The sequence below is a fragment of the Delphinus delphis genome, chromosome 8, assembly GCF_949987515.2.
Source record: "Delphinus delphis chromosome 8, mDelDel1.2, whole genome shotgun sequence".
Lineage (NCBI taxonomy): Eukaryota > Metazoa > Chordata > Mammalia > Artiodactyla > Delphinidae > Delphinus > Delphinus delphis.
The window spans coordinates 60,814,599-60,835,138 of NC_082690.1; the positions used below are offsets into that span (position 1 = coordinate 60,814,599).

The 20,540-nt window shown below is 60.3% G+C and overlaps 2 protein-coding genes across 5 annotated transcripts; one reads left to right on the plus strand and one right to left on the minus strand.

Annotated features, from left to right (window-relative positions):
- Positions 1–455: 455 nt before the first annotated feature.
- PHOX2A (paired like homeobox 2A) lies at positions 456–4,679 on the plus strand. Of its 3 annotated transcripts, none has more exons than XM_069540933.1 (3): positions 456–672; positions 2,885–3,074; positions 3,983–4,679. In XM_069540933.1, exons 1-3 carry the CDS (start codon positions 456–458, stop codon positions 4,482–4,484), a joined length of 909 nt encoding a protein of 302 aa, XP_069397034.1. In that variant the 3' UTR covers positions 4,485–4,679. The 3 variants fall into 3 exon arrangements, with proteins under 3 accessions (XP_069397034.1, XP_059874316.1, XP_069397035.1); XM_060018333.1 differs by having other exon boundaries at positions 2,885–3,072; positions 4,032–4,679; XM_069540934.1 differs by having other exon boundaries at positions 2,885–3,071; positions 4,007–4,679.
- Positions 4,680–5,169: 490 nt separating this feature from the next.
- INPPL1 (inositol polyphosphate phosphatase like 1) lies at positions 5,170–20,449 on the minus strand. 2 transcript variants are annotated; one of them, XM_060018332.1, is made up of 29 exons: positions 20,363–20,449; positions 19,109–19,529; positions 16,216–16,279; positions 15,973–16,123; positions 15,622–15,742; positions 15,233–15,373; positions 14,896–14,989; positions 14,699–14,788; positions 14,420–14,518; positions 14,156–14,306; positions 13,960–14,066; positions 13,519–13,621; positions 13,239–13,435; positions 12,818–12,935; positions 12,113–12,209; positions 11,673–11,811; positions 11,457–11,556; positions 11,266–11,354; positions 10,947–11,028; positions 10,726–10,815; positions 10,056–10,169; positions 9,829–9,917; positions 9,298–9,385; positions 9,050–9,205; positions 8,726–8,804; positions 8,500–8,640; positions 6,483–7,155; positions 6,115–6,248; positions 5,170–5,994 (listed from the first exon to the last, which is right to left on the minus strand). In XM_060018332.1, the coding sequence occupies exons 2-29, from the start codon at positions 19,303–19,305 to the stop codon at positions 5,904–5,906; spliced, it is 3,795 nt and encodes a 1,264-aa protein (XP_059874315.1). In that variant the 5' UTR covers positions 19,306–19,529; positions 20,363–20,449; the 3' UTR covers positions 5,170–5,903. The 2 variants fall into 2 exon arrangements, with proteins under 2 accessions (XP_059874315.1, XP_059874314.1); XM_060018331.1 differs by lacking the exon at positions 20,363–20,449 and having other exon boundaries at positions 19,109–19,621.
- Positions 20,450–20,540: the final 91 nt, after the last annotated feature.

Here is a 20,540-nt window from a genome sequence, read left to right on the forward strand (position 1 = left end):
GGGAGAGGGGTCGGGACCCTACGGCTGGGCACGATGCATAGACTGAAGGTCTGGTCCGGATTGGGGCGGGATGGGGGACTCTAGGGATGGGGCCCCGCGCAGCCTGCCCTGCACATCCCGAGCTCTAAGAGGGCGGCGGCGACCCTTTGGGGTGGGGGTCGGGGGCGGCTGGGGGCGGGGCCTTGGCCGTCCAGGCCCCGCCCCAACGAGCTCGCCCCGCCCCGCCCCCTCCTCGGGGTCCTACGCGTTAAAAGGCGCGCGGGCCGGGTTGGGCTGCACTTGCGTTGCACCGGGGCGGAGCGCGGCCGCGACGGGGCGGGCGGACTCGCGAGCTCTGAGAGCCGGCCTCGGGTCCTCGGCCCCTGGCGCTCCAACCCCCATCTTGACCCCCACCCGGCCCGGGACACCAACTCCGACCCGGCCCGGCCCGGCCCCCGCCCCCGCCCCCCGGGCCGATGGACTACTCCTACCTCAATTCGTACGACTCGTGCGTGGCGGCCATGGAGGCGTCCGCCTACGGCGACTTCGGCGCCTGCAGCCAGCCCGGCGGCTTCCAGTACAGTCCCCTGCGGCCCGCCTTCCCCGCGGCCGGGCCTCCCTGCCCCGCGCTCGGCTCCTCCAACTGCGCGCTTGGCGCTCTACGCGACCATCAGCCTGCGCCCTACTCGGCAGGTGAGCCCATCCCCGGTACCACCCTCCTTCCAAATCCTACAGCACCCCTAGCCCCTGCCCTACTCGGCTAGTGGTTGCGACTGTCCCCCACAGCCGCCACAATCCCTGCCCTAGTCAGACCCTCCAACTCCCCGCGGGATCCACAGTCCCTCGTGTAAGACGGGATTCCCTAGTCAGAGTTGAGCCCCACCCTCTCCTCCTTCCCGTTCCTCTTCTCGCTGCCGTATCCCTATCCCGTGCTCTTTAGGTCAAGGAAATAGATCCCCAGTGTAGCCCCAGGCTCCTCACCAGGCCCTCCCCTGCCCATCTGCAAAAACTGACCACTAAACCTCTCTATGCCCTGTATCCTTGGAAAATGCTCTCGGCTCAGGCCAATAAGACCTCCCATCCTTATCATTCCCACCCCGCTTCATGCCCGACCCCCAGCATGGACCCCTGCGGCAGATGAGCTGCCCAGCTGGGAGCCTTCCCAGAGCCCCAGCACCATCAAGCCCCTACTGCCTGGTTTTGAACCCATCAGAGCCCCAGCACCATCAAGCCCCTACTGCCTGGTTTTGAACCCATCCTACCTGTGCCCAAACCCTCTTGCGCTACTGAAACCCATTCTGTGGCCAGAAGAAAAGGATGCTCAGGTCATTGAGCAACTTTCATTTCCCCATGCCTCCTGGAGATTCTCCCAGCTAGAGTACTGCAGAACCCAGAAGCAGCCCCATGCAATACCCAAGCCCCCTGATCCAAGACCCCATCTGAACCTTCAACCTCGTGGAGCCTCTTAGCCACCCCCATTGCTCCAGTTAGAGTTCAAGCTGCCCCACCCATTCTCCTTATCTTCTTCCTTCCTGGGAAGACCACCGGGACCCAGTAGAAGATTGGGACCTGTGTGGTGGGGAGGGATGGTGAGAGAGACCTGGATTTGGAGAAGTGAGAACCAGAGAGATGGAGTCAGAAACTGGAACGGGGATGGGGAGATTGGGTACTCTGGGTCATATGCAGATGGGGACTGGGGAGCTGGAAACAGGAAATGGGGAGATGGGCCCTAGAAAGATGGAGGTCTGAGATGGAGAAGATAGGGACAGATACAGAGAGATGTGAGCAGAGATGGGAAGATTGGGGTACTTGGAAGAAATGGGGAACCAGGGTTGGGGAGATGGAGATAAAAACCAGGTGATGGGAACAGGAATTATGGGAGATGGGGACCAAGGAAGATTGAAAACAGAGATGAGAAAGATGGGGATAGGAATGGGGTGTTGGAGACAGGAGTAGGGGAGATAGAGAACTAGGGAGATATGACAAAGATAAGGATATTGGGGATCCCTGGACAACAGGGAGAACTAAACGGGGGCTGGAGACAAGGATGGGGAGATAGTGTCAGAAATACTGTCCGTGGGACAATGGGTACTGGGAAGGGGTAGATGGGAGACAGGGATGGGAAGAGTGAAGGGAAGGGTTGGGGCTGGTTTTTGGAGGAGTTGGGAGACAGAGAGAGATGTCTGGGAGGAAGAAGAAGGGCAAAGAGAAGATGGAGGAACCTGGGAGGGGAGAAATAAGAACCCTTCTCAATGGGCACAAAGAGAAGAATGGTCCAGGAGGGGAAAGTTGCAGATAGATATGGTTGGGAGAGAGATGAAAAAGAAAGGGGGACACCTGGAAGAGAATGCAATATGAGATCGGGCTGAGGAAATGAGGCCTAGGAAGGAGAGGGATGCAGGGTAGAGGCGGCCAAATTTTTACATGTCAGAGAGTCCGTGGCAGGCCTGAAAGTAGACCCGCGGTCCATGACTGGTTACTGGGGAGACACAGGATGTTGATGAGACCTGACAGACAGCTAAGGCTAGAGTGGATATAGCAGGACCTGAAGTCAGGCCGACTGAGGGAGAAACACACTGAGGGTCGGGTCCGGTAGACTGGCGGGAGATAGAGGGAACACTGCGGAGGGCCAACGACAGGCCAGCAGCCTGGATCCGAGGATCAGATTTTGGTTCCCTCTCTGCGGCTCTTGGGCCCCAGGCCTCCCCGCGCTCCGTCCGCTTTCACCCCTGCCGGCTCCATCCAGCGATAGGGAAGCCGATCCGTACTGAGAGGACCAAGCCGAGGGGCCAGGTCAGGGGCGGGGGATGGTGAGCGATCCCTCAGGGGCAGAACACAGCGGGCCGGGATCGGCCCCTCACATCCCCACCCTTGTTGATTTCCCCCCTCCTGCACACACCCGTAGTGCCCTACAAATTCTTCCCGGAGCCGTCGGGCCTGCACGAGAAGCGCAAGCAGCGGCGCATCCGCACCACGTTTACCAGCGCGCAGCTGAAGGAGCTGGAACGCGTCTTCGCCGAGACTCACTACCCCGACATTTACACGCGCGAGGAGCTGGCGCTCAAGATCGACCTTACCGAGGCTCGCGTGCAGGTGCGTGTTTGCGCGGAAGTGTGTGCGCGCGGAGCGGGGCCGGGAAGTTAGTGCCTGACACCTGGGGGGTCCGAAGGACAGAGGGGCCTCACTCGGGCAGCGGGCGGGTACAGCCCGGGGGCGGCGAACTAGGACCAGGGGCCAGGGTGCAGTCTGGAGGTGATTGGGCAGGGGAGGACCGGCAGCCCCGGGAGGCGGTGGGGCCAGGCGGGTCCTGAGGCCTTCGGAAGAACTGAGCTGTTCAGCCCCACGATTTCTCCTCAGTCTCCCGGGTAGGGCTGGGCACGCAGAGTGATGCTTGGGAAGCCAGGACGGAGGCCGAGTGGATAGAGGGTCAGCTCCAGGTGGCCTCGGGGCCAAACAAGGCCGAGCAGTGGGGGAAAGCCAGTCAGCGCCTCCAGGTCCCCTCTTCGGCTCTGCAACGGTGAAACTTCTGATTCTGGAAAGCCCGGGTTCAGGGTAGGCGCAGGAGCTGGGTCGGGACGGACTTTTCGTCGATCTTACAAATCTGAGTACAGATGTTCAGCTGGCATGCCTTTACTGGAGACCCTGCACAAAAGGCTTCCCGAGTGCACTAACCCTCTCTCCACTGCCGTGGGACGCTCCGGGGGGACTCCCGGAGCTCCTTGTAGGAAAGAACTGGGGCGAGGGCTTTGGGTGATGAGGAGAGCGAAGGCGGAGTTCCCTCCGGGAGACAGAGAACACTGGGAGGCAGTGGGATCCGCGGGTGAGCAGATCCCAAGGGGAAGAGCCTAAGGACCTGGAGGAAGGGGCTAGTGGAAGAGGGGAGGGAGGCGAGAGACAAGGAGGGGAGGGAGGCGAGAGACGAGGAGGGCAACGAGCAGAGTGGTGGAGGGGGTCAAGACTCAGAAGGCTGGTAATAATCCTGACCAGCCCCCTCCGGAAGGAGGTCTCACCGCGCCCGCCGGCCCCGGGCTGACCGGCCCCTGTGCCCGCAGGTCTGGTTCCAGAACCGCCGGGCCAAGTTCCGCAAACAGGAGCGTGCGGCCAGCGCCAAGGGTGCGGCGGGCGCGGCGGGCGCCAAAAAGGGTGAGGCGCGCTGCTCGTCTGAGGACGACGACTCCAAGGAGTCCACGTGCAGCCCCACGCCCGACAGCACCGCGTCGCTGCCGCCGCCGCCGCCTGCGCCCGGCCTGGCCAGCCCGCGCCTGAGCCCCAGCCCGCTGCCCGCCGCCCTGGGGTCCGGACCTGGAGCCGGGCCGGGGCCACAGCCGCTCAAGGGCCCGTTGTGGGCCGGCGTGGCGGGCGGTGGGGGCGGCGGACCGGGCGCGGGCGCGGCGGAGCTGCTTAAGGCTTGGCAGCCGGCGGAACCCGGGCCAGGGCCCTTCTCGGGGGTTCTGTCTTCCTTCCACCGGAAGCCCGGCCCCTCCCTGAAGACCAATCTCTTCTAGCTGCCGGCCTCTAGAGGCTCCGGGCCTGCCGCCTGAGACGTCCCTGCCCCTCCAGGATCTGACAGAGTCCCTCCTCATCCTGGCCACCTGCCTGATGTCCCCATCTGTCCCACCCCCCACCGTGTCTGACACCTATGTGTGCCCTCCCCAGCTTTGGAGACCAAGTCAGGGCCACTCTCATCCTCACCCACCCCTACTCAGTGGGGGGGGGGGGGTACTTTTCACTGGGATGCCCTCCAGGAGAGCCCAGAACCCCTTCTAGCCTGGTTTTCTTCAGAACCGGAATCAAACAACACCTGCCCCTAACACAGTGCCCAAAGGTGACTCCTCAAACGGGGACAGCCTGGCTTCCTCCCCTGCCCCTGTAGCTGGCTGGGTCACTCAGCTTGGAGAGCAGTCTGCTGCTGCAGCCCTTGGGCCCACCCACACTGACCCCACCCGTGCAAAGGCTGGTCGTCATTGGGATAACGAGTGGCCTGAAGGGTCCCACCACCAATTTCACCCTCATGCATCCCCTCCCATCCCCAGCCGGTCTGGCACAGAGGGCAGGCCCGTTAGATGAGTGGAGGAGCTGCCAGGGCAACGGGATGGAGGGGCTTCCTCGTTCCTGTTTTTTTGTCGTTGTTGCTGTTGTTGCTCTTTTCCTTTGAAAAACCTGTAATTTATTGAGGTGAGTTTTGCTCAATCCAAATAAAACTTAATTTATTGAAGACAGCACACCGGCAACCCTTCTGAGTACCCACGATGGGGACAGGCTACCTGCAAGAGACCGGTTCCCCTTGTGACCAGCGAGGAACCCTGAGCTGCCACACAGCCCCAGGGCAGGGCAGTACAGACCAGGAGACAAATCTAAGCAAACTGGCGCTTTATGGCCAAAATTATTCCCCCCCACCTAAACCGGCCCCCATAACATTAAAGTGCCCGCCCTCCCTAAGCCCATACAGAAAAGCTTAAATAAACCCTAGCCCAGTTCTCGGGCTATTCCTTCATTTCCGGACGGACACCCCCCAGAATGGGGGTTGGGAGAGGTCCTAGCCGAGCCCCTCCACCTGTGGTTCAGGCCAGGTGGAGGGCAGCAGGAACAACGGTGAGAGTGGGGGCCCACGACGTACCCATATGGACCCCATGGCCTCCCTGGGGCTGGAGAAGGGGTCCAGAAAGGGAGGACAGCACCAGAATAACCAAGATCCTCGGTAACCACGGCAACTGACCTCCTGGGCCCTGACTCTAAAAGGTGAGGGGCAGGATGTCCTAACTAGGGCATTCCAAATGATTGGGCAGTAGGGAACGCAGATCCCCAATAAATAGGCAGAGAAGTACTGCCCCGCCCGCTCGTAACTTTTTCAACTCCGGAGCTCTGGCTGGGCCTTCAAGGGCAGGTTGAGGCGCTCAGTTCTTAGCTTCGCAGTGCCACCGCGATCACTTGCTGAGCTGCAGGGTGTCCAGAAGGAGGCGCTTGTGAGCCGGGTCCTGCACCCCAGCTTCCTCCAGATCTTCTTCGGTGATGTCGCTGTAGGGGTAAAAGACGCTGGGAGAAGGGCGAGGTGGTCCAGAGAGCCCGTAGCTCCGCCCCCGAGGCCAGCCCCACCCCCACCCCCCCACCCCCGTCCACCTCCAGCCCCGCCCCCACCTGAGAAACTCCAGGTCGTCCCAGCCATTGTGCACCAGGCCCTCCTCATAGCGCTCCAAGCCGATGGCCCGCAGCCAGGCTCCCATGCCTGCCTCGCCCAGCCCACCAGACCGCCCGACCTGCGGGCACGGAGCCTGAGGGAATAGGGCACGTCAGAGAGAGCACTGAGGGTGCCTCACACAGCAACATTCTACCGCTTGCTCTGGGGTGGGGAGAGAGGCCAGGAGCGGGGCTGATTCATATGACCTCCGACTCCTCCCCAGTGCCCAGCTCAGGGCAGAGGCAACACCACTGAGTGCTGAATGAAGTAAAAGTATACCACGACCCATGGACAAGCACACACCGACAGCCACCCCTGGTGCACATACCTCTTCTGCCAGGTCCTCCTGAATGCTCTCTCGGATGCGAGGTGGAGGGAAGCTGAGAGGCCGGCCATAGTCCGAGGGCAGTCCCCGGGGTGGCTGCAGCTCCAGGGGTCCTGGCAGGAGCACGGAGCGGCCAGGCCCAGCAGGAGCGTAGTCCACCTCACTCAATGTCTTGGCCATCTGCAGCACTGAGCAGGAGCGGTCATCCCCACTGGCTACCTCCCCCAGGAAAGTGCTGGTGGGTGAGGGGCCTGGGGGCAGTGGGGGTCTTGGATGGGCCTTGGGAGGTGGTGGGCCACGGGCCTCACCCGCACTGCGGCCCCGGATCACTGGCCCTGGCAAAGGATCCAGGCTGGGGGGCAGGAAGATGGCCGAATCCGGCAGAGGTGGGGGTGGAAAGTCTGGAGGGGGCAGTGTGCCCCCAGACTCTTCATCTGATGAGCTTCCCTCTCCCACACGGGGAGGCCGGTGGCGCCCAAGCTGCGGAGCAGGCACTGTGATGGCCACTTTGTTCTTGGTGGCAGGTGGGACAGGGGCCCTGGCAGGTGAGGGTGGCTCCGGGGGCAGCAGCTGGTGTGGGACCCCTTCAAGGACGTAGTAAGCAGGGTTATTGAAGCTGTTCTTAGGTGAGGGCGCCACCACCCCTTCCAGCTCTGGAGCGCCCTCTGGCTTCAACCTGGGTTTGGGAGCAGAATAACTAAATCAGGACCCAGCAACCCAAAGGGAAGGCGGTGGGTGGGTGCAGTGGAAGGAGAACTGGACTGCGAGTCAGGAGACGTAAGCCCCGGTCCTAGACTTGCACGTGACCTTGAGCACATCACTTTCCCTCTCTGTCCCTTGGGGTCCTCATCTCTAAAACTGGGGAGACAGGGGAGTTGAATGGATAACCCCTAAACTTCCTTGCCTTACTCGCTAAGATTCTGCAATCTTTTTTGATTTTGTAACGGTGAAAGCTGAGCGTAAATGGGTGAAAACAGAGGCCAGAAGGAAGGACAATAAAAGCCTTCAATGAGAATGACCAGCCAGATTCGGAAAGCCTCTGGAGGCATCTGAGGCCGATCTACTGGGGAATCTTACTCAGGGATTCAGGTTAGTTTTACTCAAGCCTAGAGATAAAACCAAGGTGACTGATAACAGCTGAAGATGACTGAAAACACACCAGCAGTTTTTATTTACGTTCAAGTAACAATTGGATATAATTAAAAAGCAAGCCTCACTTTCCCAAAGTATGATCCACAGAATACTACAGTTGACCATTGAACAACACGGGCTTGAACTGCACGGGTCCACTCACACACAGATTTTTTTCAGTACTGCAACACTACATGATCTACAAGCCACAATGGTTGAACCCGTGGATGTGGAACTGCAGATATGGAAGAACTGGGGATACAGAGGGATGACTCTAAGTTATACACCCCTAACCCCTGCCATGTTCAAGGGTCAACTGTAGTGCCCCAGGATATTAATAGTTATTGCATGGAAAAGTTTCCTGGCCCATTAAGTTTGGGAAACTATATTCAACAGAGTTGAAAAAGGATTTCCTTCCTGTCCACATGCTCAGAGCTTTTGCTGATACTATTGTGCACTGGGAATATCTAAGAAAAGAATCTAGCAACAACCATTTCCCAAACTCATTTGACAACAAACCAGTTACCAGCGGGGGCATCTTGTAGGACAGTGGTCCATAGAACACCCCTAGGGAAATCCGTGCTGAGATGAAGGCCTATCCCCAAACAGAAGGCTCAAGTTAAGTGTTTACACAGAGGGAGCTGTTGCAGAAACAATTTCTAATTCTATTTTTTAAGGCAGGATTGAGAGGAAAGGCTGACTGTGCTCCCTTTGACCAGAGAGCCACACCTTCAGGAGGCCTGGCTGGCCAGTGGCCACGAGCGTAGGGCCCTGGCACCTCCGGCCATGCGGCAGCAGAGCAGCCAAGCAGCAGGTGATCCCCAAGCTGGCCCTGAGAGCCACGCACAGCGATGGATAAAGTCAGGGGGTGACAGTTTCCTTCTCTCACCTGGGGGTCAAGGGCTCCTCCCGGGGAGCAGCTCGAGGTGGGGCTGGGGGCCTCCCAGTTGGTGGTGGTTTCTCTGGTTCTTCAAATAACTTGGAGAGTGGACAGGAGGCCTCTCCGGAGGCTGGCTTGCGGCTCCCTGACCTGCCAGGGGTGCACAGGGGAGGAGAGGTGAAGTAGGGGCTGACCGGGCACCCCTCACGTAGCACACCACACAGCCCCAGCTCACCTGGGCTCCTGGCTGCCTCGGGACACAGAGGGGGCTTTGCTCTTTGCTCCTGCCTCATCCTTATCAATGCTGATCCACTCTGGGGGAGGAAGGGAAAGGAGACTCAGAGGAGACTTGGGGTCCTGCATCCCACAGACACCCCAGTGGGCTGCTAGCCCCTTCCCAGCTACTCCTTAGGGCAGGCCCACCCCCAGACCTGGCTGCAGAACTGCCAAATGTTCCAGGGATTCCAACATGCCCTCCCTGCAGCCCTGGTCCTCCCCTCCTAGACCCGCCCACACCACCCCGTCTTATGCCCCACACCCCTCCCAATGGGGCCCCCACCATAGAGTCGCTCACGGGTGCCCAGGCGCTCTGTGGGCACCCGCACCTTCATGGAGCCACGGATGTTGCCTGTCTCTTCGCCGCGGTGGGACAGGAAGGTCAGGAACTGCTGGGCCGTGCTGCCAATCATGGACTTGAGCGCCACCACGCACTCCCCTGAAGGGCAGATGGAGCAGACCAGCAGACTGCCAAGCCTTTCTAGGGCCCTGCCCGGCTTTCTGTGCCCCTTGGCCCCCCTCGACCCTCACCATAGGATTCGTAGCCGTCCATGGACTTGACTGTGAGCAGGAGGTGCTGGTCCTGCAGGTACTCGATGTCAGCCAGAATGGGCTTGAGCTGGGGCACAGAGAGGCCCAGTGAGGAACAAAGGCCCACCCACCCCCTCCTGCCACACCGCCACTCACCCCACCCTCAAGCTCGTCCATGCTCACTCCCATCCACTCTTAGGAAAGATCCTAATCCATAAGGTAGAAGACACAATCCTGCATGGGCCTCTCAGAGCACTTAACAGCCCTGTAATTAATTAATTTTCTGCATCAGCAATGACCAACACAGGACCTGATGTTTAGCAAAGGCTCAAGAGCTATTCATTGAATGAATGAATGAACCAGCTGCAACTTGGCTCCCCCCGCTCCCCCAAACAGAGCACGTGCCCTCATCCTCACTCACGCCCACCCCACACACAAGCCTGTGCTGCCGGCTCTGCCCGCCCTCCCAGGCAGGCTCCAGGTGGCGCTCTGCTGCACCTCCCTCTCTGTGTCCTCACCCACAAGCCTCACCGTGGGCAGCTGGCGTGAGGACCACTGCACCTTGAGGAAGTTGATGTTGTCACTGCTCTGGGCATCATTTTCGAAGCTCTTCTTGTACTCTGGGTGGGGGTGGGGGACACCCAACTGAGCGCCACCTCTCAGCTTCCCTTCTCTCTAACTAGAGGGCTGACCACTCTGGGCACCTCGGGCCTCCCATACCCTGTGGCCCACACCCAGCCCTGGGCCCCGCCTCTGACCCTCCAGGCAGGTGGAGTAGAACTCAATGAAGAACTTGGTGCGGCTGGCCGTCTTCACAATGGCCTCGATGCTCTCAAACTCGATGTAGGCCTGGTCTGAAGTCTTTGAGAGCCCTGAGGGGCAAAGGGAGGAATATAGACAGGAGGGCTGAGAGGGTGGCAGAAGGAATGGGATAGAGAGACTGAGTGCTGGGACAGGGAATCAGCAGCCCTGGCAGAGCAGGAGGGAAGGCCAGGAGGGGCCTCCTCCATCCCAAGCAACCAGTAGCGAGACCCCAAAGCCCAGACCTGGGACTGGGACAAACAGACAACCCAAGATGAGAGACTGAGAGAGGACCAGGGACCAGAATGCCTGCAGGATATGCCTGCTGACAACCCACCACACCACCAGGCACACTCGGGTACTCAAGTGGCCCCAGGCAGATAGACACACGTACATGTTTACGTTCACGCTCTTGGGCATGTACCTCCTGTGATGACCCAGGCAACACAGACACCCTCACACATCACATATTCAGAAACATTCCTACATGTACATGTAAACACCCAAACACACACACACACACACACACACACATTTAGATGTATTCAAACCTATGCACATCCCCAGGCCAGCACCTGCAGCCACCCAGATGGACGCCACACCCACAAGCACATCCAGAATAGCCACCTTTCTTGGAGATGAACTGAGAGGTAACTCCAACCTCAAATGTCCCAAACACGGGGGAGTGGTCGCTGGTGACGATGTCATCTGTGCAGCCTGGGGAGGGGAGTAGGAATGAGGGCTCAGGGGAAAGCTCCTTATTCTCTGCTGGCACTTCCCAAAGCTGAGGCAGAGTTGGGTCAGTGACCACCCAGGACCACCCATCACCCTGTCTGGGAGGCTCTGACCATAGGAATTGCAGATGATGTGGGTCTCGGGATAGGACTTCCAGAGAATCCGGTCACACCATGAAGGCACGTTGGTCCGGACCTGGGGCAGGGGATGGCAGCATGGTCAGAGGTCAGCTGGGGCCCCACCACAGTGGCCCCAGCGCCCACCTCCTTCCTTGGATCCTCACAACATGCAGGAGCACCCCAGAGGCCCCAAAAGGGGCCACGGAAGCTGGAGCGGTAAGTGCAGAGGCCTGGACCCTTGACCCCACACACACTCTTGATTCACTGCAGCCCTGGGGGGTCTCCCCAGGCCCAGCTCCTTCTCTTCACTCACCCCAGTTGGCTTCTGCTTGTGCCAGGCGTATGTGTCCCGGGAACCCCGCTCATAGCGGTAGGTGGGTGGGAAGGAGATCTCCTCCTCACCTAGGGAAGGCAGGGGGGGGATGGAGGAGTCAGGGCCCAGAAGACCCAGGGATACCACAAGGATCCTGGCCCTCAGGGACCCCCTGCCGGGCCCACACTCACTGAATCGAAGGAAAACCTTGTGCTTTTCCCGCTCCAGGTTGAGCTGGTCCACCCTGAGCAGGGGCTCAAACTCCTTCCTGCTGATGTAGTTCAGGATCTCCTGGGGTGGGGACACAAAGGCTGGAGACTTTCCCCCTGGAGCCAAAGCCAGAGGTGAGAGCCCACCTGGCCCCAGCCCAGCCTCCCTACCAGCCACCTGCCGGGCCCTGCTCACACCTGTATATCCATGTCAAGGCGGTAGTTGAGGTCCCCGAACCAGAAGAGGTGAGTGAAACGCAGAGAGATGTCAAAGGCACTGAGCTGCCGGTCACCCAGCGAGAGCAGCCGCAGGATGTCCAGGTAGTTCTGGTTCCGTCTACAGTGGGGGGTGGGGGGAGGCCTCCAGGGTCAGGTGTCAGGGACAGGCATGAAGGTAAGACATCTCTGGCTGGGGTCAGGGATGGGCCAGGGATCAGGGTCCCTGGGGACAGAGGAAGGAACTGGGGACAAGGTCAAAGTCAGGGAGAGACAGAGGGGTCCTGAGTTGAGGTAAGGAAGAAGGGGGCCTTGGGGACAGGGATGTAGGATGTACTGTAGACTAGGATATGGGAGAGGGAATAGGTCTTTGGCAAAGAGAGGATGAGGCTAAAGAGACAGTTGAGAAGGTGCCCCCTCACCGGGCAGTCTTCTCATTTCCCGAGGTGAGGTGGCAATTCACAAAGCCAAACGAGGTGCCATTGAACATGAAGGAGACACCCACGGCCCCCTTGTTTCCTGTCAGGGCAACAGAAGAAGGCCTGAGTCACCCCCGGTGGGCTCCCGACTCCCCTCTGCCTGTCTAAGCAGCAGTGGGAAGATCCTCCCGACTTCCCCACATACCATGAGGCAGGCAGGCCCCTGCACACACACCCACGCCTTCCTGGGGGTCCACACGGGGCACATGCAGCCCCATCTGGATGGCCTGGGTCTGTCGGCATGTGTGAACAGAGAGCCCCTGGAGGTCACAGGGGACCCCAATGGTGAAGCTGCAAGAACCTGCAGATTCTGAGCAGAATCTATCCTGAGGGACCACTGGACGGCAAACAGGGAGACCTGGGCACTATGCCAGGTGCCGGGCTCTACCACGTACTAGCTGTGTGACCTTGGACAGCTCACTTGACCACTCTGGGCCTGAGTTTTATCATCTAAGAAATGGAGGTAATTATCCTGGCCCTGCCTTCCTGGTGGGGCTGGAAGAGATTTAGAATACGAACATGCTTTGCAAAGTTCAAAGCGTTCTATAGATGGGAAAGCTGAGACTACCCAAAAGGGGGAGACCCTGGACCCTGGGCTGGAGAGGAAGCAAGAAGCGTGGACAGAGGGACCCCACCCTCCCTACTCACCCAGGGTATTGGCGATGCCAGTCTTCACGCTGGATGTACTGACATGGCTGATGCGGTTCTCATGCTCTGGCTTGACCAGCACAGCCACCTTGATGTTCCACAGTGACTGCATGGCAATCTGGGGAAGGGGTGCGGGGTCACCCCTGCCCTGAGCTGGGCCACTGTCCACATCTCCCCCACCCCGCCCAGCCCATACTACAGACTGTTCTGGAAGTCACAAAATAGGAAGGGCTGCCACCCCTTTTTCCTGAGGGACCAGAGAGAAAGAGCCCTTCCCATAGCATAAAGGACTCCAGTTAAACTTCCTAAAGGATATGCCCAGGGACCAGAGGGAGCGCTCTCCAGGGTCGTGCATGAGGTCAAGCAGGATAGTTGGGGGCAGTGTGTGAGGAGGCGGGCTGGACAAGAGGATGACCCTCACCGGGCGGTAATCCAGATCTGTGAGCTCCTTGAGGCTCCCGCGGAGCAGGTCCAGCCACTCGCGGTCGCCCACCGAGTTCTCCTGGGTCCCAAAAACATAGATGTCATGGGGTATGGTCACCGTGACCTCATCCAGGGTCTTCCCCAGACCCTTCGAGGTGAACCAAGATGTCACATTTTTTGGAGGCGGCACACTTCCTGGAGGGGGAGTGGATGCAGGTGGTCAGGCCCCTGCATGGGGCCCTTCCTCTCTCCCACCCCAGCCCCTGCACGGGCCTGACCCATGTTCCAGGTGCCTATGAAGACGGAGATCATGTCGGGCTCGTCCTGCTTGGAGTGCTTATTCTTCATGAGCTGCAGCAGCTGGCAGAAGGCCTCCCGCTTCTGGGGGGACAGCAGCCAGTCAGGGGCAGGTGGGTGGCCAGGAAACCCCCTTCCACGGGGACACCCTGCTAGGTGGCAGGTCCAGGAGGAGACGGACATACTTCTCTGGCTCACCACCATACACCCACTCCTCAAGCATACAACAGGTGCTCAGTAAACGTTCACTGAATGAATATTTGAATCCACCCTCAGGCTGCCCACTCTCAGTATACACACTCTCTGCTCCGTCAGAACTGCCCCCACCACGAAGGATGGCATGCCTACATCACGTGTTCCCTCTCTTCCCATCCAGCAGGGACTCCTGCAGCCCCCAGTGGCCTGGCCCACCCGCTGCTCACCCGGGCGCTGACAAAGATGAAGTCCTTGCGCTGTGTCCGGTCCTTCTCTTTCTCAAACACGACGCCCAACTTGTTCTGGACCCGCTGGGACTTAATGAGCTGGCGGACTAGGGGATGGAGGATGGGTCACACCAGCCTGTGCCCTGAGGCCCAGGGGCCCACCCCACCCCCCATCCCAGGGTGGGCCCTGGCTCACTGCGGTCATGCGTGAAGGTCGTCCAGTCCTCCTGTGAGTCCCGCTGTCTCCGCAGTAGCACCAGCCGCCCACCCTCCACGTCCACACTCAGCGTGAACTTCTGTGACTTCCCAATCTTGGTCAGGTCACCCAGGGTCACATCCAGCTTCACCTACAGGCCAGGAGGTGGAGGGGCTGCTGAAAAGACCTGGGGGCAGGCAGCACCCCCTTCACCTCCACCCACTCTTTGCCCTGTGAGGTTCCCCCCCGCCCCCCACCATGTACCTCAAAGGCCTGCACGGGGATGGTCTTGGCCTTACGTGTGGATGGCTGCAGCGGGGTCGGGGGTGCTGTGGAACTCATGTCCTGTAGGGCCTTCAGGGCCTGGAGGGGGCAAGGACAGGGCAAGGTTAGGAGCCTTGCTGAGGGCTGGGGCGGGGAGGGACACAGCTGATGTGGGGCTCAGTGCTAAACTACAGATTCAGGGTTCAGATCAGTTAGAGCAACACAAGTGGCCAGGGACCGGTGAGTGGGTCAGGGATCAGAGGTCAGGGGTCGGGGCACCTTCTTCTGGATGCCTGACAGGAAGTCCTTTAGCACTGACAGCTTTAGCACCAGGCTCTCTAGCTCCTGCTCCCCAGTCTGTGGTGGGTTCTGCGGGGAGAAAGAATGAGGCTCGTCCGTGAGGCCACCAAGCAGGAGGCACCCCACTCAGCGCCAGAACATGAACCCACTCCCCAGAGGTCTCTCCACAATCCCACCTGCTGCTGCAAAAGGCGGGTCACCATGGGCGAGCTCTGCTGGTCAAACACCTTGGACAGGATCTCCAGGCCCGACAGGACCTTGTCCACCTCACTATGGGAAACATCAGGTCAGAACTCCCCACCCCGACCCAAGTATAGGGAAGAGGGGCTGAGTGTGTAGCTTCAGCTGCCACCGAGAGGATACAAGGGTTCAGGCGAGGAAAAGTCAGGAGGCAATAGCTGGTTCGTGGTTCAGGGCCAGAGGTCAAAGGTCAGGGCATTTGTGTAGCAAGGCAGCAGGAGAGGACAGGTGAGAGGTAAGGGTGCAGCGCGTGGAGCTGGATGTCCCAGGTACCTGTGCAGCCTCCGGCATGAGGTGGCAAGGGTGCGGGTGAGGTGCGGCAGGTTGCTGGCTCCACCCCGCACAGCCTCCAGATCCAGCCCGTAGCTACCCTTCAGGTACTCGTGCGAGACAGTGCTCAGCCCATTGGGAGCACTTCAGGAGGGGTTAAGAAGTCAGTGGAGGCCCCGCTGACCCTGTCCCAGCAACCCCACCCCATTCCTAGAGGAGATGGTACAGGTGGCAGTCAGAGTACAACAGGCCAGGGTGTCTGCCTCTGGGGCTGAGACAGGGCGGGGGTCCCTGGGGAGGGCTGGGGGCTTAAAGGTCTTCCCACCTTCGGTGAGGACACAGTTCTCAGAGAAGAAAGGGACTTCCTGCTCAGGAGGGGGTTGGGGTCTCACCTCTCAGCAGCCGGAGTCGTGGGGGTCTCAGGGGCTGGCAGGGGGCTGCTGGGCCCGAGGGGGGCAGAAATGCTGGTAGAGCCAGAGCGCGGGGGCAGTGGGGGCTTCTCATCCTCCCCATCTGTGGACAGGGGCCAGTGGGCAGCGGTGTGAGCCCCCTGCCCTCAGTGAAGTACGGGGGACACGATGGCTGTCAGAGACTTGCGTGGAAAGGGGTAAAGGGCCCAGGCACCACGGAGAGTGGCAGCGGGCTTCAGGGGAGTCAGGCTGAGAAGATGGGTTGGGAAGTCGCAGGTAATGGCCGGGGATGGGCGCAGGGAAGGCATTCGTACATCGCACCCCGGGCAGCACCTGAGGCATCGCGGTCATCCGGCAGGTCTGGCTCTCGCTCCCGCTCCACAGGCAGAAGCAGGGCACACACCAGGCCCTGGTTGGGCTGGGCGTACAGGCCGATGAGCTCCCCCAGGGTCTGGAAGCGGCGCACAGGCACACCCTGCGAGGTCTGCAGGCCAGCAAGAGTGGGAGAAGCGTCAATCAGCTGGTCCCAAACCTTAGGCTGGAATCAAGGTCAGGGGTCAGGGTCTAAGCTCCTACCTGTACGGCCAGGAAATCTTCTCCATCAGGGAGAATTCGATATGTGTGCACATGCTTCTGATACCTGACAGCAGAGCAGGGGATCAGAATCTGTCACCCCCAGGCTGGGGTCTAAGTCCCAAGACCCCGTTTCCTCCTACCAGCGGGCTCAGCCCCCAGGCCCCTCGTCTAGGTTTCCTTAAAGCTGTTTGCCCAGGCTGCACAGGGTTAATGATGGGGCCAGTCCCTTCTATCCTGCTAGTGCCAAGCAGAACAGGAATGCCCAGACCCACCCACCCCCACCCCAGGCCTACATACACTCCACACCCACTGTAGGGCCCCGGAAGCATCAGGCAGCTCTTTTGTGGCCTCCACAGCTGTCTAAACAGACCCTCTGGGCTTTGGTACCAGTCTGGGCCCCCCGCCAGAGTAAGAGTCCTCAGAGGCCTGGGTAACCCGTCTGCGCGCATGGGTGACGTGCTATCACACGTGTGCCTGCTGCCTGTGTTTACACTGGTGTCTGGCTCTGCTGGAGTCAGGTGTGTCTGGAGTAGTTTTGCTGGGGGGGTGTGAGGATATCATTCTAGGGCTTTCTCCCCCCTTCCCCAGACACCAGGAAATTGGGATGACCCATGGGGGCCCTCTATGGGAGAGGTGGGCCTCTAGGAGCCCCAAGCTAAGGAGGGGCAAGAGGGGTGCTGACAGATGGTAGCAACAGCTGAGCAGGTGACAGCTGAGCCTGGCCTGGATGGTACAGGCTGCACTCAGTGGGGGTGGAGGATCCCTCTGCAGCCGCACCTCAGGGCAGGCTTGCAAAGGGGGTCACCTAGGCCGTGTGTGTTGGAGGTGGGTATTACTAGAGAGGACCAAATGCCTATTTGAGGAGACTCTACACCCTAGCCACAGGGCCATCCTCTCCCCTCAGGTAAGCCCCGTCCAGGGGCTCTCCTGACCACTGGGCACAAACTGTGTGGCTATCTGTGTGTGACTGGGTGTGTTGGTTTTTGGACTGTGGGTCTGTGTTTGTAAGAGTAATAGCATCCCATTAACTGAGTCCTGTCTCTGTGACAAGTCAGGTACTCAACGTCCTACAGACGTGATCTCATTTAATCCTCACGTTTTAAGGCAGATATTATTATTATCCCTCTTCTCCAGAAGAGGAAACAGGCGCAAGGAAGAAAAGTGATTTGCCTAAGGTCACAGAGCAAGTAAAAGGTAAGTAAAAGGCAGAGCTGGCATTTAAAGTCAGGACGGAGGCCAGGACCTGTATCCGGGCCTGCTGGTTGGATTGACTGCGCCTGCTGGGGCAGGGCTGTGTCCTGAATGTTTCCCCTGTATGCGTGGGTGGCATATACAGGTAAGCAAGTATGTTTCTGATCACCCACTCCCAGGTTCCTGAGATGCAGGGAGTAACCAGAGTCAGCCGGTAAAGCTGAAGTCCTCACACACAGACAGCCCCTCACCCCACCCGCCCCCTCCCCGGCAATGGAGCCAGGACTTTTCCCTCCTGGGACAATAATGTTCCCATCCAGACACAGGCCCAGCTGTCCCCCTCCCACTCAACAGCTGATCTAGCACCTGCCTCCCTCCCCTCCCTAATTAGGGGGTACGCCTCAGAGAGGGTTGGCATGCAGGACTCTAGGTTATTCATCTGCCTAGGCTGTCCCTCTTCAGTCCCCTATTGGGCCTCAGATATGGGACATAAGCTGAAACTTGAGGGACCCCTTCCTCTTCAGGTCCACTGCCTAGGCCAGGGTTGTTCAACCCTCAGCACCACTGACATTTTGGACTACATAATTCTTTGTGGTGAGGGACAGTACTGTGCATTGTCGGATGTTTAGCAGCAACCCTGGCTTCTACCCACTAGGAGCCAGTAGTACGATCCCAGTTGTGACAACCAAAAATGTCTCCAGACATTGCCAAACGTCCCCTGAGGGGTAAAATCAACCCCAATTGAGAACCACTGGCCTAGGCCAGTGTACACCTAAAGATGTGAGGAGAACAGAAGGGAAAGAGACACAGGGATAGGGACTTGGGAGGGCTCACGGGCCTGAGGAGGAACATAACTAGGTCTAAACAAAGCAGCCCCACCACTTCCCACTCACCACCTCCACTCCAGAGGCCTACAGGAGCCCACCCAATGTCAGATTCTGGGGCTCAGGGGGGCAGCTCAGGAAGAAGACTCCAAAACTGAGAGTGCAAACTCACCCAACACCACTGCCATGCACGGCAGATGAGTACAAGCACAAAACCAGGCCCACTCAGAGAGCTGCCAAGCCTAGCCCCACGCTCAGCACCCACAGCTCAGGGCTAGGGCAGCAGGATCCCAGAGCCAGGGCACACACACTCACTCACTGATTCATGAAATAATGACAGGGAGCCATACTGCCTCACTCCCCTTCTCAACACCACACTGTCCCCAGCCGCAGTCATACATACCCAGGCAGGCCCCAGCCTCAGTCCCGGGAAACAGAAAGCCCCCTAAGGAAGCTGCTGGGCATCTTCCTTAGTTCCTCTGGCCCCAACTCCCACTCAGACATTAGTTCCTCTGGCCCCAACTCCCACTCAGACACCCAATCCCTACATAAACAGAAGTGCACACCACCGTGGGATGCACATCCTCACCCCTGCCTGGAGGATGCCTGAGGGGGTCTGCCAGAGACTCCCTACACTTTCCCCAATTACAGCGACCCTGGGCCGCAGGACCCCGCATACTCTGCCCTCAGTGCCGCAGCAAGTGCCCCCAGACACACAGCAGGAAGGAAGTGCTCCCGGCATCCTTCCTCAGGCCCAGCAGAGAGCCAAGGCCCCCACTGTGGCGGGCGCAGGCGTCCCACTGTCCCGGGCCCTCCCCACAGCACTCAACGAAGCCCGGGCCGTGCCCCCGCCCGCCGGGAGCCTCAGCCCCACTCACAGGACGCAGAGCGCGAAGGCTCCCGCCACGCTCTCGCTGTCTCGGACCAGGAAGCTGCCATCGCGGCCTGCCCGGGCCAGCAGCTCCTCGGCGGCGGCGCGGCTCAGGTCGCGGTGGTACCAGGCGGGGGCCGGGCTGCCCAGAGCGGCCCCAGGCCCGGCGCCCCCTGGGCCCGGCGCCCCGCACGCCGAGGCCATGGCCAGGGCAGGGTTCAGCGCCGCCCGCGCCCACCGCCCCGCGCCATCCGCCCTGGGACGCTCGGCGCTGACGCTGGGACCGGGACCGGGCCCGGGTACCGGGGCTGGGGACCGAGCCTGATGATCCGCTGGCGGGACCGAGCCGGGGATCGGGGTTCCGTGCTCCGCCGCGCTTGCCGCCCGGTTTGCCGCGCAGCCGCCGCCGCCAGCAGCGCCGGCCTCAACTTGAAGAGAAAGAAAAGTTTGTTCAGAGGCGGCGGGGGAGGGGCAGGAGCGGAGCGCAGTGCCGGGCGGCCGGCCCCCACCCCCACCGCTCGGCCCAAGGCCCGTCCCGCCCCTGCCCTCACCCTCTTCCCCGCGGGGAAGCTGCCCTCTGCATTCCCGCAGGAGCCGGGACCCACCAAACCCCAGGGGACGCCGGCCTCCCAAACCCCACAATGATCCTGCCCAGCCATCACCACCTGGAGAAGATCCAGCTCCTAACGCCCGCCTCCAAGCCCAAGTCAACCCATCCTGCGCCCCGACACTTTGGGATTCCCGATCCCCTCCCCCTCCTTTCAATACTCACAATTATATGACCCCCAACTCCCATAAACGTCTGATTCCACCCCCAAATCCTTTCCATTCGGCCCCCCTACGGACTCGTAGGATCGAGTTACCAAAATCCCCGAAGGATCCCATGATGAACCAACCTCCTGCCGTCTCTCTCCCCATCACCCCCAACTCCCGTGAAATCCAGCCCCTACTTAGACCTGAACCCCCAAACTCCACTGGGTCCCAGTCCCGCGTGGGGGATCCCCCACAAACCCCCAGAGGAGGTCCAGTGTCCTCGAATCCCCATGCACCGTCCCTGGCAGCCCCTCTCAGCCCAGGCAGAGCCCTTCCCCCCTCTCGGCCAAGTTCCCTGGCACCATCCCCCATACCCGCAGGCCCCGGCCTTGAGGGGTTCAGCAGCCCGAGATCAGGCCTTTCCTTGCCCATCTAGAAGAAAGTTCCCTCAAACCCCCGGGCTCCCGACCTCTCCCCAGAGCCCCGGCCGCCGTACTCAGACCCCCACCTCCTGGGCTGCTCCGATGCCCCCTTCCCCGGGGAAGCAGCCCTGGACTCCCAGCGGCCACTTAAGATGGCCATCCTCTGCCGCCGCACCCCCCCACCTCGCCTTCCGCCCCGCCCGCCGCCCCGCCCCCGCGGCTCTCCGCCGAGCCGGGGGTAGAACCCGCGCCCCGCCTCGCCCG

Excerpts from the sequence above, each read along its gene's own strand:
- INPPL1 (XM_060018332.1), bottom strand. The coding sequence starts at position 19,305 with ATGGCCTCGGCGTGCGGGGCGCCGGGCCCAGGGGGCGCCGGGCCTGGG. Across the intron at positions 11,029-11,265 it reads ACAAGCAGAAGCCAACTGGG|GTCCGGACCAACGTGCCTTC; the intron begins GTGAGTGAAGAG and ends CCCCTGCCCCAG. Across the intron at positions 6,249-6,482 it reads AGGAGGACCTGGCAGAAGAG|GCTCCGTGCCCGCAGGTCGG; the intron begins GTATGTGCACCA and ends CTATTCCCTCAG.
- PHOX2A (XM_069540933.1), top strand. The coding sequence starts at position 456 with ATGGACTACTCCTACCTCAATTCGTACGACTCGTGCGTGGCGGCCATG. Across the intron at positions 673-2,884 it reads GCCTGCGCCCTACTCGGCAG|TGCCCTACAAATTCTTCCCG; the intron begins GTGAGCCCATCC and ends ACACACCCGTAG. Across the intron at positions 3,075-3,982 it reads ACCGAGGCTCGCGTGCAGGT|GTCTCACCGCGCCCGCCGGC; the intron begins GCGTGTTTGCGC and ends CTCCGGAAGGAG.